General features: G+C 40.2%; 1 protein-coding gene across 1 annotated transcript in view; it reads right to left on the reverse strand.

Moving 5' to 3' along the window:
• Positions 1-20608, reverse strand: part of dysf (dysferlin, limb girdle muscular dystrophy 2B (autosomal recessive)) — a 135395-nt gene that overhangs the window by 38645 nt on the left and 76142 nt on the right. Inside the window, exons 39-41 of the mRNA XM_041779036.1 lie at positions 17396-17573; positions 17229-17302; positions 697-795 (exon numbers count right to left, since the gene is read on the reverse strand). Coding sequence (XP_041634970.1) covers positions 697-795; positions 17229-17302; positions 17396-17573 — 351 coding nt within the window. The remainder of the gene's footprint in view (positions 1-696; positions 796-17228; positions 17303-17395; positions 17574-20608) is intronic.

The raw sequence follows: 20608 nt of genomic DNA on the forward strand, positions 1-20608 counted from the left end.
GGGCAGATTGGTGCATCATCTGCAGTATTTTAGACGTTGCACCGCACCGTTGTGGTGAGGAGGGAGCTGAGCTGGAAGGCAAAACTCTCAATATAAGGGTTGATTCATCCCAACCCTCACCTATGGTCATGAACTCTGGGTAAGAGTTTATGACCACAAGGTAAGAATAAGACTGCAGGTTCAAGCGATCAAAATGAGATTCCTCAGGAGGGTGTCTGGGCTCAGCCTTAGAGAAAGGGTCAGGATGCTTCCTAGTCGCCTCCCTGTGGAGGTCTTCCCGGCAAGTCCAACTGGAAGGAGACCCCAGGGTAGACCCAGAACTCGCTGGAGTTATTATATATCTTATCTGGTCTGGGAACACCCCAGGAGGAGCTGGAAAATGTTGCTGGGGAGAGAGATGTCTGGGTGGACCTGCTTAGCCGGCTACCACCGTGACTGACCCCGGATAAAGCGGAAGAAAATGGATGGATGGCTGGATGGATGGATGGATGGATGGCTGGCTGGATGGATGGATGGATGGATTTATAATCTGGTTTTATGGCACATAAAAGCACTGTGTGTTTCTCTGGTTTTTACACTATTTAAACCAGGCACTGGTTGTTAAAAAATTGTGTAATTTAACTCTTTATTCAACCAACTTAAATTGCACATTACTATATTTCAACTAAACAAATTATACATTAATCAGTCTCTTACCTTCAAGGTGTCAAACCCTCTCTCCAGGTACGTCCCGTACTTGTTTTTCTCCCCTGTTGAAGCGTAGAATTTACTCCACCAGTCCATGAACTCTTCTTCCTGTTGGTCACATGGTTAAAGCTCAGAGATCGTTGGTTCTTTATTATCATATTAATTATAAACTGCCTTCAGAGTTCACCTCATCTGTCTGTAAAACTTCTACCTTATAATAAAATGCCCCAAACCCTTTGATAGCTGTGATTTATCTTTACATCTCGACTCCTGCAGTGACCTTTAAAACACATGAAAAGCTGCTGTAAGTGCCGTGTGCCTTTAGAGCAGCCCGTCTCCGTGCTCAGGAATAACTCTCGTTTCATGATTTTTCCAATGATCCCAGAGCAACAAGAGGTTTCGCCAACTCACGTCAACACATGTAAAAAGGTCCTCTGGTGGCTCTGTGGCATTAAGGTCATGGTATATGGGCGTTCTGAGGCAATGGAAACGGGTAACGTGAAGACGGGAACCAGCACAACGTGGACAAAACCAACACGGGCATCAAAGACACAAGGAAAAGCAGCTGCAACATGTATGTTTCTACGTGTATGCTGCTTCAAACTCCTCAGTCATTTCTCTGATGCACTTAAATATAAAAATAATACATTTAATTTTGACAACCTCAGAGCACACAGGGTCCTGCCCCCCCCCCCGAGATCTTTGGCACCACCTAGGGGTGCCAGGACCCCAGGTTGGGAACCGATGGATTAAAACTAAATAGTGCAGAGTGTGAAAGGAAACTACAATGGAGAATTAGGGCCACACGAATAGAAAAAAAAAAAAAAGAGTACTTTTTTTTTGATATTACGAGAATAAAGTCATAATATTATGAGAATAAAGTCGTAAAATTGCAAAGTCAGAATATTATGAGAAAAAAGTTGTAATATTATGAGAAAAAAGTCGTAATATTACGAGAATAAAGTCGTAAAATTTTGATTAAAAAGTTGTAATATTACAAGAATAAAGTCGTAATATTATGAGAAAAAAGTTGTAAAATTACAAGAAATAAGTCATAATATAACGAGAATAAAACACAAGAAAGACAGTCTGCCGTGGTGCCGTGAATCTACGACGGAGTATTGTCCTGATTCTGATAATAATTTGATGCTGATGTGCCAAAAGATGAAGTATTTCCTTATTTGTGAAATCGATACTAAAGTTTAGCTTCACAAGATGCTCAACATTGCTGATTTTAACGGAGGAGGCACCCCGGCAGACTTTCTTTCTTGTAAAATTTTATCCTTGTAATATTACGTCTTTTTCTCGTCATATTACGATTTTTTTCTCTCGTTATATTATGACTTTATACTCTTAATATTATGACTTTATTCTTGTAATGTCAATAATAATAATAATAACAATAATAATAATAATAATAATTCTTTTTTTTTTTTTTTCTCTGCATGTGGCCCCAATACTCCGTCGTAGGGAACTTACAGTAATCACAACCCAAAAGAGTTTAAGAATACTTCCTCAATGTTGGGGAGTTTTCTGTGTGCAACTTTTCCCAGAAACTGTCTGTAATATTCTCTGGGACTTTTCCTGTAAACCAAAGAAACTTCACAAAGAACTGGGAGCTTTCCAGGAAAAAAAAATAATAAACAGAAATTTTCACTGGAAACATCTGAGAATTTTTGGGAACCTTCCAGAAATTTGTCCAAGATACTTTTGGGAATCTTCTGCGACTTTTCCTGGAGACTTTGCAGTATTTTCATCAGCCTCTCTAAACATTTCATGGAATTAATCTTATTGGAAAATAAAATAAAATTCATTTTTTTGCAGATTGGTGACCCATCTTTACTTCTGAGACACTCTACTTCTCTAAAATGCTCCTTTAATACCCAGTTATGTTACTGGGCTGCTGCCAATTAGCCTAATTTGTCATATAATGCTGCTCCAGCTGCTTTTGGTTGGGACCATTTACTTTTCCAGCCTTTTGTTGCCATATCTCTTCTTTTTTCAGATGAGTTGCTGTCATCAAATTCATAATAAGCTAATGAAGCTTAGCATTAGTTCATGCAGGACATGGCAGTCATACGCCCAGCTGTGATCAGCTGACGGCTAGCTAATCCTAATTATCACCTCCCAGCTCTGACAACCAATCACAGCCTTTCTCTCAACACAGTGGTGTATCTAAATATGCCGTACTTTGCACTAATCCCTGCAAAGTGCATTAATGCTGCTGCTGCTGCTGGCAAGGTTTCACCTCCTCCACCCCAGCCTCCTCCTTTACAGCTTGTGTCAGCCTCAGTCCAGTTTCTAAACTGAACTTATAAGTACAGCACTACATTGTTTAAGTTTTAACAAACTTGCTCAGAGACTTACCCATTGTAACATCTAGCGTCCGCGTTAACAGTTAGAGACAGAGCAGACAGAAATCACAACCCTTCACATTCAATCAATACAGACATGTAAACTCTGAAAAATAAAACCGCATACTCAAATAACGGCTTTAAAAACACATTTTAAGAAGCTTTTCAGCACATTCACGAGTACGTATGCATTACACATAAAGGGTTTCACTCCAACATGAAATATACACCATTTGGAAAAAAAGAAATAAATACTTTTATGACAAAATGACCGCTGGCAGAGCAGAAAAGACTGTTTAAGTCTTACTATTACAGCCGTGAGTCATCCTGAGGCCGGCACTTACAATGTCGTTCTGTTTTGGAGGATAATATCGCTTTGTTTTTCAGATTGTTACTGATGGCTTTCTGCGGTTTTGTATATGAGTCATTTTGATTTATAATATGTGATTTTTGGGGGAATATTTGACATCTGTGAGTGAAACCCTGTTGTGTTTCTATCAGGACTTTTATATTCTTAAGAAAGAGGCCGCGACATCCATCAAATTTACTTAAAGTCTGTTCACATTGGCAGCATGAAGCGGCCTATTTAAACATGTATTTCTAGTTTTTTCTCACAGATAGTGTGTGCATGTGACGGCAGCCATGACGCCACAAGGAAACAACGACTACAAAGACGAGGAATATCAAGGGACAGATCACACTCATACACATTTCAGCTCGACCCGACCCCGCCCTGCAACCTTCAACCCTCCGAGGAGCGGTCGAGATTGAAACGCGCTCATGACGCATGCACCACTTTTTCCTCTGTGAGCGCAGGCATAAATGCAGAACAGAAGTGCTCTTATGGCACTGGGTCGGAGCGGAATCCCCTTTCTCCTGCTTCCCACAGACCCAAAAACGTTGGAATTCCTCATTATTGCAAAGTGGCAGCATGGCATGGAAAAGGGCAGCACGTGGAGTTTAACTGGGACATGGCTCAGCCGTGAAGTGTCTGCCGTGTGTTAATGCGCCCTCTGTGTGCAGCCGGTGCCAAGCATTGATGACAAGGGCGCCAGAATGTGTGCATAAAGGTGTGTTCCCTCAAGCCCACGACTCCTGATTCAGACAGATTAGGGTCGCCAGCGGAGCGTTCCAGACTCCGACGGGTATATAGTGCACGCTCAAGGGACCGAACATGCACACATACACATGCAGTGGTCTGTTCAGGGTGTCATTGTGGTTTGCAGCCTATCATTACGCCCTGGAGGGAAAGCCAGGCTAACCAAACCAGACTGGCACTGCCAAGAAGTGTGAGAGCAGGGAGGCCGGATTTACATAAGAGCTCTGAGCTGCTTCATAAATGCTTGGAGTGGGGAAATCCCTTTCACAGCCACGAAGGAGGTCAGAAGTCAACACAGAAAACCTGAAGCTGGAAAATACAACTGCCACCTAAGCAGGCTCTGAGAGACCAGCACGCAGCGATCATTCATGAGCTTTTTGTTCAGTGAGAAGTTACTCGAGCAGATATAGGTTATTTAAGGCAAGAATGGGTAGAAAATGGGAAAAAAAACTGTTAAAAAGTAGCAAAAATGGGTTCACAGTGGCAAAAAACAGGATACAAGCAGCAAATATGAGATATAAAAAGGCAGAACAGAGGAAAGGGGTAAAAACTGTGCAGATTATGGAGAAAAGCTGTTAAAAAGTGGCAAAAATGGGTAAACAGTAGCAGATAGGGGGATAAAAGCAGAAAAAAGTGTTATAAATGGCCAATCAAGGGTAAAATGGGTAGAAAATGGACAATAACAGATTAAAATAGTAAAAATTTGTGGGAAAAAAGTAGTGAAAAGAGGCAAAAATTGGCTTAAAGCAGCATATATGGGCATATATGGGCTATAAAATATAAAAAAAAGGTGGAAAACATGGTGAAAAGCGGTTAAAAAGTAGCGAAAATGATTTAACAGTGGTAGAAATAGGCTGGAAAGAGCGGATATAGGTTATTTAGGGCAAAAAAAAAAAAGGCAAAATGGGTAGAAAAATGAAAAAAGCTGTTAAAAAGTAGCAAAAATAGGTTAACAGTGGCAGAAAACAGGATACAAGCAGCAAATATGAGATATAAAAAGGCAGAAAAGAGGAAAGCTGTTAAAAAGTGGCAAAAATGGGTTAACAGTAGCAGAAAGGAGATAAAAGCAGAAACTAATGGGTTATAAAGGCCATCAAAGTGTAAAAATGGGTGAAAAATGGACAATAGCAGTTAAAAGTTGTAAAAACCAGTGAAAAAGAGTGGTGCAGAAGAGGCAAAAATAGGCTAAAAGCCCCATATATTGGCTATAAAATGTAAGAAAGGGTGGAAAATGGTGAAAAGTGGTTAAAAAGTAGCAACAATTAGTTAAAAGTGGCAAAACTGGGTTGCTTAAATCTCTCTCTCTCTCTCTCTCTCTCTCTTTCTCCATGCACACCCTGGCATAGGCACACTGTGAGCCCAGCAAGACGTTTAGAGAAAACAAGTTTTCTTTTTCCTCGTTCACACAGCTCTTAACGGACAGGATGTAGAGATAGAGTCAGACAGCTAACACCCTACCTGCCCATTCCCCCTGATTTCCTGATCATTGACACCTCCACAACATGCATGTCCAATTCCTCCTAAAGTCTGACCATCCACGTAAAACACGGAATGACAGAAGCTGCGTTCATATTAAGAAATTATAATACTGCGTTCACTTAAGCACTGCCCTTGACAAATAAGGTTTTTTCACTGTTCTAAACCAAGTCTTCTCAATGAATGAAGCACGGAAAAAAGTGTCACATCCTCGTCAGCTATAACGCTCCAAAAACATCGGCAGCTGGCAGCCTGGACTAACTAACTGGGCACTATTGATGAGAGTAACACCAGGGTGATATTTACAGACTACATCCTTTGTTTTTTAAGCCGTAGGTAGAGTTATTTTCCTGATCATTGTTCGCGAGTGCCAAAGAGCGCAGTGCTCCGTCAGCTCTCTGAGAGTTCGTTTTTACTCTGTTTGCCCCTCTCTGTCCCTGTCCTCGTCCGTAAATTAAACGCTTTATGAAAAGAGGAAAATTTTTGTGGATAGAAGGAATTTCCCCTCAAATAACAGAATGTTGGCTCAGAATCTCTGTGCCAGTCTCTTCCTGTGCGTCATGACGCGCATCAGAGCAGTGGAGACGCTGATACTGTCTGCAGCGCTATGAGGAGCGTTAAAGCTTCTGTGTGCATTTAAAGAAATTAGACTGTGCCTTGTTTACGAACTTAAACAGTTTTAGTGCAAAAAAATAAATTTAGACCTGATCCTTACACAGCCATCTAACTCAGTTCTTTTAGTAGAGCTAACAGGATAATTCTGGTTAAAAACTGCTGCAGGTGATCTTGAAATATGTCTGTAATTAATTATTTCTTAAAGTGTTTATAGCCCTATGTTTCCGACACTGTTTTGGCATTATGAGAAAGTAAATCCTGTGTGGTGGATAAGTTTATCAGTCAGAGGTGGAGCCATGGGGGGGCTTGTAGGGTCTATGCCCCTAATGTTTACTCAAAAGCTCAGAATCTTTACCTCTGGTGAAAGTGCGTTATCTCTGATAACTGATGAATGTAAAAGGAACTAGCTTGGATTTTGATAACAGATTGACCCTGCTATCACAACATGGAAATTTCGTTCCTGTTGCCAAACTGAAAAAAACCCAGATGAGATTTTTTTTTTTTTTTTTAACTTTGAAAAGATCAAAAGCACATGCTACAGAATAAATAAAAACTGTACTATTAATATTTCCGCATTTTTTAAGAAATATGACCCTCCGCAATGACACAACAGCTGCAGTATCTCCTTAGACAGGTATTTGTGTGTAATTCATCTGCCAAAAGAGGGAACACAACATAAATAAAGTTAAAGACAAATTTGACCAATTGTCCCATTATTATTTACATTTTTATGGATATCGTGATAATATTGTTATCGTGACATTTTTTTGCCCGTGAAGTGAAAATCTGATATCGTGACAGCCCCAGTCTGAACTTGACACAAAATGTTAAATAGTTATAAAAATGGGAAGGGCAGCAAATATGGGTTTTAAGGGGCAAAAATTGGCAGAAAATGGTGGAAAGAGAATAAAAGCTGGAAAAAATCGGCTGATAGAGGCAACCAAAATGGGTTAAAAGAAGTAAATGTGTGTTTAATGGGAAAATAAATTTAGCAAAAATGGACGGGAACAATGATGAAAAGTTAAATGAATTTCAAAATAAAGGCAAAAGTTGGCAAAGTGGGTTAAAGAGGCAAAATTTTGCGGACAGTAGTAATGAAAAAAGTTAAAGAATGGCAAAAATGGGTTAAAATTGGCAAAAAAAAGGTTAAAAGTAAAAGAATGGGTTAAAAGCATCATATGTTGGTCTAAACAGGCAATGAAAAGAGGAAAAATGTGCCAAAAAATGTGAAAAGTTGTGGAAAAAGTGACAAACATGGGTTAAAAGTGGCAGAAATGGGTTATCAGTGGCAAACATGGGATAATTATAGAAATTTGGGTTGAAAAAAGGCAACTAGGTTGGAAAAAATGGGAGGAAAATGGAAAAAAAGCTCTAAAAAGTTAAATAAGTACTAAAAAATGGTCAACAAAAGGCAAAAATGGCTCTACAGTGGCAAAAATGTTATGAAAGGTAAAAAGGGGCAAATATGGGTGGAAAATGGTGAAAAATTGTAAAAAGGGGCAAAAATAGGCTAAGCTCTGGCCTAAATAGGAGTTCTGACTTTTCATTCGGCTCTTTATTCTCTGTTTCCGTTCCTGTTCTCAGAACTGTCCTCTCTCATACACTGGAGCTCTGGGGGATGTAGTGCAGACTGCCTGACATGGTTGGGGCAAGAGCCCCTAGCCTAAACCGGCTTCTCAGACGGGCCCTGGCCTCCCAATTCTCTCCTCTCCTCTCCTGACTTATGAAAATGGAGGTCTGACTGAATTTTAGGGAGGAAGGAGAAAGGAAACTGCTTGGATTGAATTTAAAAAACAAACTAAACCACAGTCTTTGTCTGACCTCCTATATTCTGAGAGCAGATCACACCCAGGGGTGCTGCAGGTAGAGAGGAGAGAGAGACCAGGCCAGCAGACGAACGCACCCATGCTATAAAGATGTGCATGGACACATTTGGATGTCTGTCCTGGCAGCAAACACATACAGCGCTCAGATACTGGAGGAGCAGAGCTGCTTACATCAGTCTGCAGCAGCAATTAGCATAACAAGAAAAACAGCAATGATTTACTAAGCTATTTTGACATCTTGTTCCTGGTTACAGTGTCATTAAAAGGCCATAAATGTGTGTTTCATAAACCTCAAAAATGCAGCAAAGTCACCTGGCACCAAGCCATCTCAGTTAGTTTGTCTGGGTTTTAGCAGATTTATGAAACTAAAGGATAACTACAACATTTTCTGGGTAGTATTAAAGCCAGGCTTGACTGATTTTTGGCGCCGTAGTGGAACAGTTTTGATGACAAGCAATGACCAAGGAGAAAGATCTGTTTTAAAAGCCACCAATGGAAAACAATCACTCTACAGCAAATGCAACTACCTTTAGAAGTGAAGAACTTTGATTTGAGGCCTACTATGAATGAAATGTGACACACAATGTTCCTTTTCCATCTGACTATCATTAGATCTCAAAAATCCTAAAGGGGGGTCAGAGCCACGGAGGTTTCAGGAGCCCTGACGCTACTGACAGCCGGTCTTCTCAAACTCTTCCAACTCTGAAACTAAATCTGACTGATCCGCCTTGGAAGCCGCTCCACACAGTGCAAACTCAGCTGCAGTAATCTGGTAATCATCAGACAAACACCCATGACCTGTTTTTTTGGTCAGAACCCAGAGATTAAGAAGCCAGGATTTACAGCACATCAGAGAGAGAGAGTTTTCTTTTTCTGGTGCCATGAGATATTAGCCCGCCTTCTTTTTCCTCGTTTAAGTCAGACCTTCTCTGGTTCTTTTCCCTCCCTCCTGAACCGTCTCTCGTTCATCCCTCTGCGTTTGGTAACTGTCTGCTTACAGAGAGTTGTGGCATAGAGGATCTGTAGCAGCTCTGTTGACTTTGGCCCCGGCCAGACAGAAAACCGAGCCTTTAATTTGACTGGTTTCAATATCTGACCCTTAATAAAACAAATATCTTTGTTTGGAGAGAAAGAAATCACCCCCAATTACTGCTGAGTGAGGACGGAGCGAGCACTCCTGGATGTGTATTTGCAGTCTGGTCCGGGTCAGGCTAAGTCTTCCAATTGACCTGGCTTAGGTAAACAAGATGGAAGAATGCATCAAGGAGCCTGGTCCTCGCATTCAAATCTGGGATCAGGTGTCTCCTGAAGCCACACCGCTCGGTGCATGGTTTTCTGTAAAACCCTGAGTTCTTCAGGAGAAAGGAGAATCCTCAACTGCAACAGGGAGAATGAAAAAATCTTTGTTTTATCCTGGAGAAAAACAACAGTGAGCTTGAGATGATGGGAATGTAGGGTTGAACACAGCTGAACAGTTCTTTTGTTTCCTGTCGCAGTGATGCAACGCTGTCCCCCAATGATTCTAGCCAAAATATAAGAGATTAGATTTTACAAAACGCATCAATATGTGAGGAAATGCTCTGAGTGACTCAGATTTCCTATCAAAGTCTTGTCCAAACATGGACAATCCAAGGTTGAAATAAGGATTTCTGTTGAACCAGTCTCAAGGCTCAAGACTAAGGGCGCATTCACACCAGAGCTGTTTAGTCCGCTTTAAACGAACTCTAGTCCTTTTTCCTGGATAGTCCAGTTCATTTGGAGTGGTGTGAAAGCTCACAGGAACTCTGGTGCAGACCAAACAAGCCAACTCTTGAAAACAGGGGGTCTCGGTCCGCTTCCAAACAAATCCTGGTGTGGTTTGTTTGAGGTGTGAGGGGGGCTCACTGTTCTTAGATACATGTAGGGGACCACTGCTCTAAAGCACTCTTCCTGTGGTCCATAATTGATTAAGTGCCATTTAAGATGCCCTTACCCAGAGTTCATGACCATAGGTGAGTGTTGGAACAAAGACCGACTGGGAATTGAAAGCTTTGCCTTTCTGTTCAGTGTGCAATAATGCCAGTGCAGTTGCAATATTTTTCTTGCATCTTTCATGTATGACATCAAGAATGGAAAACTAATAGGATGCAACCAACAAACATAACAACGTTTAGCTAGGCTAACAGGGCTTATTTTCTTAACATGCTATCACATTCAAACTCCAAGTTCTACCAGAAGGATAGCCAGTCCATATTGTGCTCTTCTTGATACACAGATGAGCCCAAACTCATGTCTTTGTTGTCTTCATCCGTACAGTTGCTTCTTGACTCACCTCACAACCTAAGAATTTGTACAAAGTCGTGAAGACAGCATATGAGAACACCATATGATTAGATGGAATCCCACGTGCAGTGTTCACATGTGGACGTTCAAGAAGGGACTAGATTTTTGTTGAACAGTCTGGAATGGTGCCAGTGTAAAAAGCAAGAGAAGTAGAGTCTGATCCAGTCGTTAAATGTCCTTTTAGTGGTTTATACAAAGCTAATGCAACATGCTTGCTGCCAATGTGAACAGATCTGACATGTATTAGTCTATAAGCTCTAATAAACATTAGCAAGTGAAGGATATGTTATCAAATTCCAAATGCTAGAATCTGGCCACAAAGAGTAGTTGAAGACAAAGAGTAAGTAGTAAATTGGATGGATAGAAACTAAACATAGAATAAATCATGCAGGTAAACGACATACTTAGAATGATGAGAATGGTTTAACAATGTATGAGTGAAATGTGTTCAAGATGAGTTTGTTACCTACATGGAGACTTGTGCTAGAGGTGGAAAGGTTAATGATAGCTGAGCTGACTCCATCTGCAAGCTTTGAGACGAATGCACACACCCAAACAACACACACACAGATAAAAACACAATTACAGGTTAGCTGGTTAGGGTTAGCAACAACGTTAACATCAATCCTTAAACACAAAGAGTCAGTTTCAGTTACATTGTACTCCCGCCTTTGACTTTTCAAGGTTTGCCTGTTCAACTCATCGGATATCTAATGCATATCTAGTCAGCCAATCACACAGCAGCAACCAGTGCATTTAAGCATGTAGACATGGTCAGGATGGCGTGCTGAAGTTCAAACCAAGCATCAGGATGGGGGAAAAGTGATTTAAGTGACCTGGTTGTTACTGGGCTTTCACATTGCTAGCGCCAAATTCTGACCCGTTAAAACACTGGAGGACTACCCTCCAAGGTGCCCTACTTGTGGACAAACTGTGACAAAGTGCCCTCTTGAGTTCCCTTCGAGTGGAACCATCCTCAGGGCACCATTAGGTGGATAAGAGGATTAACACAACACTGGTGCTCTGGATGTCTTTGCATTTTACCAGGACCATGGGGAAATAAGGTCACAAGAAAGCATGGCCAATATGTGACCTTGTCTATGTGCCTCCTAGAGTTCTCCTCAAGTGGACACAACATAACTAAGTTCCATCAAAGACTGGCCGACCAATAGGCATTACATGATAAATGCAATCCAGGGGGCAGGGATTTATTGAGCCCTCTGTGGGATGGCACTACTGCAGACAAATGTGGCAAAGTGCTCTATAGAGCAGTGTTTCCCAACCATTTTTCCTTGGATCCCCCCATACATTTACCTAAGTAGGAAAAAATGGATTAATGCCTTCCAATGTACTCATTCAGTGGACAGAACTTGATAAAGTGCCCTCCAAGGTGCCCTACCATTGGTCCAAAAATGGCACATGCCATTTCGGATGCCCTTTCAGTAGACAACATGTGATAAAGTGCCCTCAAGGGTAGTTTCAAGTGGGGAATAAAATGGATTAGTGCCTTCCAACGTACTCTGCCAGTGGACAAAACTTGATAAAGTGCCCTCCAAGGTGTCCAACCATTGGTCCAAAAATGGCACATGACATTTAGGATGCCCTTCCAGTCAACAAAATGTGATAAAGTGCCCTCCAAGGTGCCCTCCCATTGGTCCAAAAATGGCACATGACATTTAGGATGCCCTTCCAGTCAACAAAATGTGATAAAGTGTCCTCTATGGTGGTTTTAAGTGGGAAAAAAAAAACAGATAAGTGCCTTCCAATGTACTCTTCCAGTGGATAAAACTTGATAAAGTCTCCTCCAAGGTGCCCTACCATTGGTCCAAAAATGGTACAAGCCATTTAGGATGCCCTTCCAGTGGACAATTAAATAAAGTGCTCTTTAGTCTGTCCTGTCATTGGAAACAATGCGACACCACATCACCACTGAGAACTGCTTCCCCAAAGCCATTCTCCAAACTGGCACTGACCACGACCTAGTTTAGCAATAGGTTTGAGGAGGTCATGATTTTTAAACGTATGCTGCCAGTTTTACAACTATTTCACCACAAATACATTTTTTTTTTGTGCCCTGGTGCTCCACTGTGATCTGCAGGTGCCCTGGAACATCCTGAGTCAGCCACTTCACTTTTCTCTCCATTCTTGTGCTTGGTTTGAACTTTAGCCCATCATCTTAACCATGTCTACACATTTTTATGCACTGGTAGCTGCCATGTGATTGGTTGATTAGTCTAAAGGTGAAGATGAACTGGTACATTATACCTAAAAAGTTGTTGTTGAGTGTATATTATCCATCACAGCTGTAGGGTTGTAATCGCAGTAGCACCTGTTAAACACACCGTATTACATACACCCAAAATCTTTCACCATATCATACAATCACCAAACACCAAGTTTTCTCCAAAAAGAGCAAAAATAAACCAGAAAGGTCTAAAAAGTTGCACCCTCAAATGACTCTTCAGTCGGCTGTAGCTGTTTCTTGAGGTTGTTGACCGAGCGTTGCACTTCTTTAATTACAGCAAATGATTTATCAGTCGTCTCTGGTTATAATCAGCTGCTCTGCAAGCGTGCGAAACATTTGGCCAAAATCATGATCTTACCCACTGGTTGCATCACTGTTATTGTTTGCAGGCACAGCTGTTTTCATGTCAAAGCTTTTAATTGGATGGGGGCGTTGGTGTAAGGGTTGGTACATTAATTTCAACACCCTGCATGCAAACACACTCACAAAAACACTGATTAGCATTAGCTTGGGTAATACTTTATCATTTCTGGACCTCCCATGTCAACAAAACATTCAGCCCCGCCTCCAAAAAAACACAACAAGACAATTGAGACTTTACATCAGCGCGAGAGAACGGTAAACGTAAGGTTTATGTGTGCTAATGTGGGGTTTCTTTTGTCTGTTGTGGCGCCTGTGAGGCAAGGAGGGATGGAAATGAAAAGATAGAAAGGGCCAGAGAGGATTCAAGGATGATGAAAAGATCACAAAGGGAATGAATAGCAGATGGACCACAACAATGAAGGGAGGGAAAGACAGAAAGAGGAGGGTTACGTATGTGCCGTTTAATGAGCAAGCAAATTAAAAGAATAGATGGTAGACAGAGAGAGAGAAAGAAAGGATGGGAAGAAGTTGAAATATGAAATTTAGTTCACAAAAACAGAGACTTAGAAGGAGACCTAAAAAAATAACGAAGTGGAAGAAAGGCTGAAAAGGGCAGATAGGGAGAAACTGGAGAAACTCAAGAAACAAAAGAAGAAGAAAAGCCAACAGATGACAAGAGAGGGGAAAAGGAGTGAAGGAGTCCAGAACAGAAGTCTTGAATCATTGTATCCTCACGAAGGAGGCTGTCAGGAATCACGTGCCGGGAATTCTTTCCTGAAAAATCAGAACGTCCCCATCGATTCACGGTCCTCAAATGTTAATTCAATATCTTCAATTGTGCCAAACGGTGGTTTTCCATGTTGAAGCTCATTAACTTCAGATTTTAAACACTGAAACACTACTGCAGAGTATTTTCCAGCCTTGATCATGGTGCTTTTATTGGTTCCTTTGAGTATCTTTAACTAGTTTTAACTGAAACTGCCTCATTGAGTACTGATGCCCCTATATGGCTTTCATCTAGATTATTTACTTTTATGTTTCTCTGTACCACTACCATCTAGGAGACAGACTGACCAGAGAAGCCCATGTTTCAACTGCTTTTTCAATCTATAAAACCACATCAGTCATAGTTTCCTAAAGTCCTAAGGCTCATCTATGCTCTTGGTTTGACATGCATATGAACACGGACCAAACCTCCGGCTCAGACTTGTTAATTTTGTCTGTATGTTTGCACATTTTCTGGAAACTTACAGATCTTAGGTTATCCTACCAATGACTTCTGTCTGTCCAGAAGAGCAGGACAAAAAAATTATAGAGACAGGACCTTTTCTGTCTGCACCTATAAACTCTGGAGCTCTTCTCCACACTTCATCCAGTGCTATATTACCAAACCATGGACCTTCCGGTAAGTAAGAAGGCATGAATGCTCCTTTTCATGACAAACATTGGTGTTTCCAGTCCTAAATCCCCTCAGATTAAAAAAATGTGATTAAGAATGAGACTCACTGAGACCGCAGATGGCGTGGCAGTAAGGTTGCGCCCTGTGTAAGAGGGCGGCCCAGCCTGTGGCCTCTTTCCTGCATGTCTCAACCCCACTCTCTCATCCCTCTTTTCTGACTCTGTCCACTGTTCTCCTCTCTAAAATTAAAGACTAAAAAGCCTAAAAATATATCTAAAAAAAAAGAATGAGATTTATTAACGTTAGACTATTAGTGTTAGGCTCAGGGTTAGATTACATACAGTAGTTGTATTACGTGTATGATCTACATTCAAATTGGGACACTGGTACTAAAATGTGTTGGTGGCTACATCAAAGGTAGCAAATGATTTGACTGAATTTAGATCTATTAAGCTAACTTGACAGCATAAAGTCAATTAAAACCAATATTTAATTTTTTTCTAAGGAGTCTGGTACTAGATTATTGTAAATCAGGCTAATGCTTTTGCATAGGTGGCTGCATTAAAGGGTAAGAGTTAAGACAAATGCAATACAATGACACGAAATGCTACTATATAATACGATACCTACAATACCATATGATACCATCAATTAGACAGGATGTGAAATGATACGATACAGTATGGTACAATACAAGATGATACCCGACAATAACCCAAGAGACAATACAATACCGTATAAGACAAAACAAGATACGATTCAATGTAATACTATACCATAAGACAAGATACGATACAGTACAATATGATACAAAACGATACAATACGATACGATAAGATACGATATGATACGATATGATACGGTACAATACTGAACGATAAGATAAGACAAGATACGATAAGACAAAATACGATGCAGTACGGTACAATACGTTATGATATAACAAGATACTATACAATACGATACGACAAGATACAATAAGATACGATATGATACGATCTCATACGACAAGGTATGATGCAGTACGATACGGTACAATATGGTATGATACGAGGAATGATACAGTACGATACAATACAACAACATGACAAGATACAACAAGATACCATACAATACGAAACGATACGAAACGATACAAAACGATACGAAACTAAACAAAATTATATGATACAATTCGATACAATTCGATACAATGCGATACGATAAGACAATGTACAATATGGTATGGTACAGTACGGCACGACATGGTATGGTATGATACAATACAATACAAAACAATACGATACAAGATACAACAATACGGACAATACGGACAAGATACAATACGATAAGATACGCCAAGATAGGAAATAAAACGAAACGATACGATATGGTACTACACAGTACGGTACGATACGATAAGACATGATAGGTTACAATAAGACAAGATACAAAACGATACAATACAATTTGGTACAGTACTGTATGGTAAGGTTTGGTACAGTATGATACAATCCGACAAGATACAATACGATACAATACAATACGATAAACCAAGGTATGATTAGACAAAATACAATGCGATGTAATGCAATATGGTGTGGTACAGTACGGTGCAATACAACACAATAAGACAAGATACAATAAGGTATGATACGATACGACATGATTTGTTGTTCTCTAAGGAAAATTTGTTTTGGGCTTTCTCTTTATCAGAAAGTAATACTCATTTTGTCCACATGGGCACTAAAATCATGAATGAATGTCCCTCTTCATGGACTTTAAATAATAGGAACAAGGTGTCAAAAATGAAAAAACAGCTATCCTTGCTCTGATGAAAATGACAAGAAATGAATATTTCATTAATTTCATTTGAATAATGTGTAGCAATACTGCTAAGAGTCTCCTTTAAATGATGCTTTATTGGTGCAGTAGTCCATAGCCACTTCATTAGCAGCGAAACAGTTTGCCTAAGAGGTCTCAGCTGATAACCCGAAACAGTAAATATTCATTGCAAAATAGTCAACAATGTCCTTTAACTTGTCTCCTTATTCAGACAATTAAAGCTAATTTAACAAGATTAAACACACAATAATACATTTGTTGCCAATGTTTATTTAAGGGACTACGGGGACCAGAGCTTGATGACAGTACATTCCTGAGTCTACCCGGCTCCCTGAGGTCCTTTTGGTACAAAAGTGATTTACAAAAGGATATCTGCGGTCTCCAAGTGTGTATGTAGTTGTGTGTTTTGCGTACATTATTTATGTTTTCCCCTTAAATGAGTACATGGCAGCCTAATGTGGTCAACCAAACAAACGAGGCCAAATGATGTTGTCTCCTGATTTTGAACATTCCTACAACCACTAATATAAACAAAGACAACCATCTAATAGACCACAATAGTGTTCAGATGTGTCTCAGGAGAAATGGGGTCATTTTGTAAGCTGGCATTGCTCTCTTGGAAATTATGTCCTTTAGGCTACGTGCTCCGCAGAGTTGGATGTTGTACATCCTTGGTTGACATATTTGTGGAGGTTGTTAAATTATCACGCCATGAAACAAACACTAAAATCACTGGGAGATTGATTTTCATCTGCAATGTACACTTCCTTAAACCCAAATCTTCCCAAATGCCTCTCAAAACTTCACTAAGGTAACAATGGGATTCATTAGTTTCCTGCCTTCAGGATAAACATTGAAAAAGTTATAAATGTGGAAACCAGATAAATCACTTCCAGCATCCCTCTAATAAAGACGTCATGTATTTGTTGTGTTTTTGGACCCTGTGAAAGAAGAATTTCCTCAAATGACTGAATGAAGCTTGTACTTAAGGTTCCGGTTACTGACAGGATGTGCTTACCTGGTCCAGCATGAGTGGCTCCTCATCATCAATGTCAATAAAAACCTCCCCACCAACTGAATGGGGCCTCTCACCTGCACAAAGGTACACAGAAAGATGTTTTTACAGGGATTTATTAATGAGATTTTTAAAATTTTGTTATTCTTTAATATCCATGTCGGTCTTACGTCTCCATCCCTGGTCGTCCTCCTCCTCCTCAGCTTCTCCCTCCTCCTCTACCTTGCATCGAAACTCCTCCAGGGCCCGGATGGTGCACTGACCGACCACCGGCTTCCTCCCGAACTGACGGTTATCGATGACTTTGATGACGATGGGGGGCATGTAGAGCTCCTCACAGGGAAGACTCTGCAGAGATAGAAAGAAAGTATAGGTAAAAGGAAAGACAGAATAAACCCAAACCTGAGGCTGCAATACCGCCTGCCTGATGCTGACTGCTGATAGGACATGCTTTGGTGACATCCAGTCAAGGCATCATTACACCATAGCTGACTCCTACAACTTGGGAAGGACAGCTTGAAATTTCTTAGATTCAGGACCATAACATGACGATGAGAGCAATGGTATCTATGTCATCAGTGATACATTCAAACCATGGTAGACTAGCATTTCCAATCCAATATTAGCGCTAAAGAAGTTTCAAGATTAATTTTATGATCTCACAAATTAAGAAATGTGTCTTGGACTTTTCGACCAGACTGCAGCCACAAAAAAAGCAACATTAAACATCATAAACATTAAACATAAAAAGCATGTGTTGTTGAATAATTTTGTACAATTCTAAAAGGGTGAAAAGCATCAGATTCTTCAGGTACCAATGAAAAAACCCAACAAGAAATAACAGCTCAGTGCACACGCTGCCTTTACTGACACTCCGTCAGAGTTCTGGATGAATTAATTCTTAAACCCGTTCAGTCTGGAACAGGGAACCTGAATCTCTCACCAGAGGGTAGTAGTTCATATTTTGTATGTCAACCCTGGGGGTTGGGGAATTATTTTAAATATCTGAAAATGAGATGTTTATTCGGATTTGTCAGGTGAACGAGGCCTAAAGTGTTCAGAGGTATTTCTGACAAGAAATGAGATGGACTGATGTCTGAGTTTTTGCAGATGTAGCTACACTATATTTCCAAAAGTATTGGCTCACCTGCCTTGATTTGCATATGAACTTAAGTGACATCCCATTCTTCACAACCCCACACCATAGTCCCCCCTCCACCAAACTTTACACTTGGCACAATGCAGTCAGACAAGTACCGTTCTCCTGGCAACTACCATCCAGACTCGTCCATCAGATTGCCAGATGGAGAAGCGCGATTCGCCACTCCAGAGAACGGGTCTCCACTGCTCTAGAGTCCAGTGGCGGCGTGCTTTACACCACTGAATCTGACACTTTGCGTTGCACTTGGTGATGTATGGCAATTCATGTTATAATACCACTGACAATTGACTGTGGGATATTTAGGAGAAAGGAAATTACACAACTGGACTTGCTGCACAGGTGGCATCCTATCACAGCAACACACTGGAATTCACTGAGCTCCTGAGAGCGACCCATTCTTTCACAAATGTTTGTAGAAACAGTCTGCATGCCTAGGTGCTTGATTTTATACACCTGTGGCCATGGAAGTGATTAGAACACCTGATCTCAATTATTTGGATGAGTGAGTGAATACTTTTGGCAATATAGTGTATTTGTTGTTTTAGCAAGTGCTTCCCCTTATTATCACATTAATGAAGTCAAAGAATAGCAGATCAATACTGGTGTCAACCGGTCTTGATGGAAAATCCCAAGTCCAGCTAGTCTGAGACCGAGACAAGACACAATATAAATGCTCTCGAGTCCAAAACAAAACCACAACATTCAAAATGTGGTCTTGAAACTGGTGTCAAGAACAAAACCGTTCTCGAGTACTACAACACTATATTTATCTTAACTTTGTCACACTAATACTCATAAAATTGTAGCAGTTCTCCTGTAGTTAGGTGGTATTTTACCAAGTAATTTCTTGAAAATTTTCTATGCAAGTTGTTTGATAATTCTCGGGCAATTTATTTATTTTGGCCCTCTAAATTAAAGTGAGTCCTTCCTCCATGATTCCCAAGAAATTTCTGTGAAACATAAGAAACAGTCTTGTATCATTTTGTTAATGTAACTTGACACAAGGCCGTTTTTCAAATTACATAGGAGGAGGGCTTAGTTTAATTTAGTGGGCTGACATACAGAAATTACCTACTAATTACTTGTGACTAATGAAGGAATTTATTAAGGAAGGACTCACTTTAATCTAGAGGGCCAACATAAAGAAATTGCCTGGGAATTATCAAGCAACCTGTTGTACTAAGAAGTAACATGGTGAAACATCATCTAATTACCAGAGAGGCACAACAAAATTATGATGAACTACTTGATAATTTATACATTATTACTATGTAAATACGTCTGCTATACACCATATTTCTTAGTTATTACTTGGTAACATTCCAAGTTATTTCAACGTAATTACCACCTTATTCTTGCACAGCGCTGTTAACTGCAGAAACTGTGGTAAAACCCACCAAACACTGTGATATATACTGTTGCAGCTTTTTGGCATAGCTCCCTCTGATGATGGTGAAAACCTCTCAAGCTTCCTGCATCTTGAACATTTGCCATATAATGTTAATCCCCTCAGACTCCACGAGTTACACGTTTCAGAAAGTGTTGCTGACAGTGTTGGTTTAGAACAGAGGGCCTTCAGAACACCAGCAGACCATCACTTAGTGAGAAATGTCACAACTGCTCATCATATAGGTGGAAAACAAGACCTGGTTAAGCTTAGGCAGCAGAAATGAACCTCTCTGTTGATTTACAGAGTATTTGTTTAAAACGCAACATTTAGACAGATTTAGTGTCATTTAAGCCTTCATGGTCTGATGGATAATCATTTCTATGCCTAATTTGACTTCATTATAGCAGTGTTATTGGATTAAATATAGAAATTCTGTCCACTTTGTCATTTATTCTAATCAACACAAACCACAATATTTAAACAAATAAGGAGCCATCATTTATCCTACATACCTTTAAAATGTACCATGAATATTTCCACTGATTTACATCAGAGCTTTACATTCAGCCTTGGTGTTTTATTTTAAAAGCTGAAGAGAAATATGGAAATATGACCGACATTTTCCTGACGCCAGCTCACAGAGTTAAATGTTAACAATATTAAGGTCTGAGGTCAATCACCTCTCTGTTTTATTATGACAGCTTTAACTGGAGTTTGGAAACATATTTTCCCTTTAATACACACTGTTGCTTTGACTGAGGCAGTTTAATGTTAACAAGATTAAGGTTTTCGTGTTGACCACCACTAAAGTGAGACAGCCTCTGTGGAGAC

The sequence above is a fragment of the Cheilinus undulatus genome, linkage group 22 (genome assembly GCF_018320785.1).
Source record: "Cheilinus undulatus linkage group 22, ASM1832078v1, whole genome shotgun sequence".
In the NCBI taxonomy this organism is placed as follows: domain Eukaryota; kingdom Metazoa; phylum Chordata; class Actinopteri; order Labriformes; family Labridae; genus Cheilinus; species Cheilinus undulatus.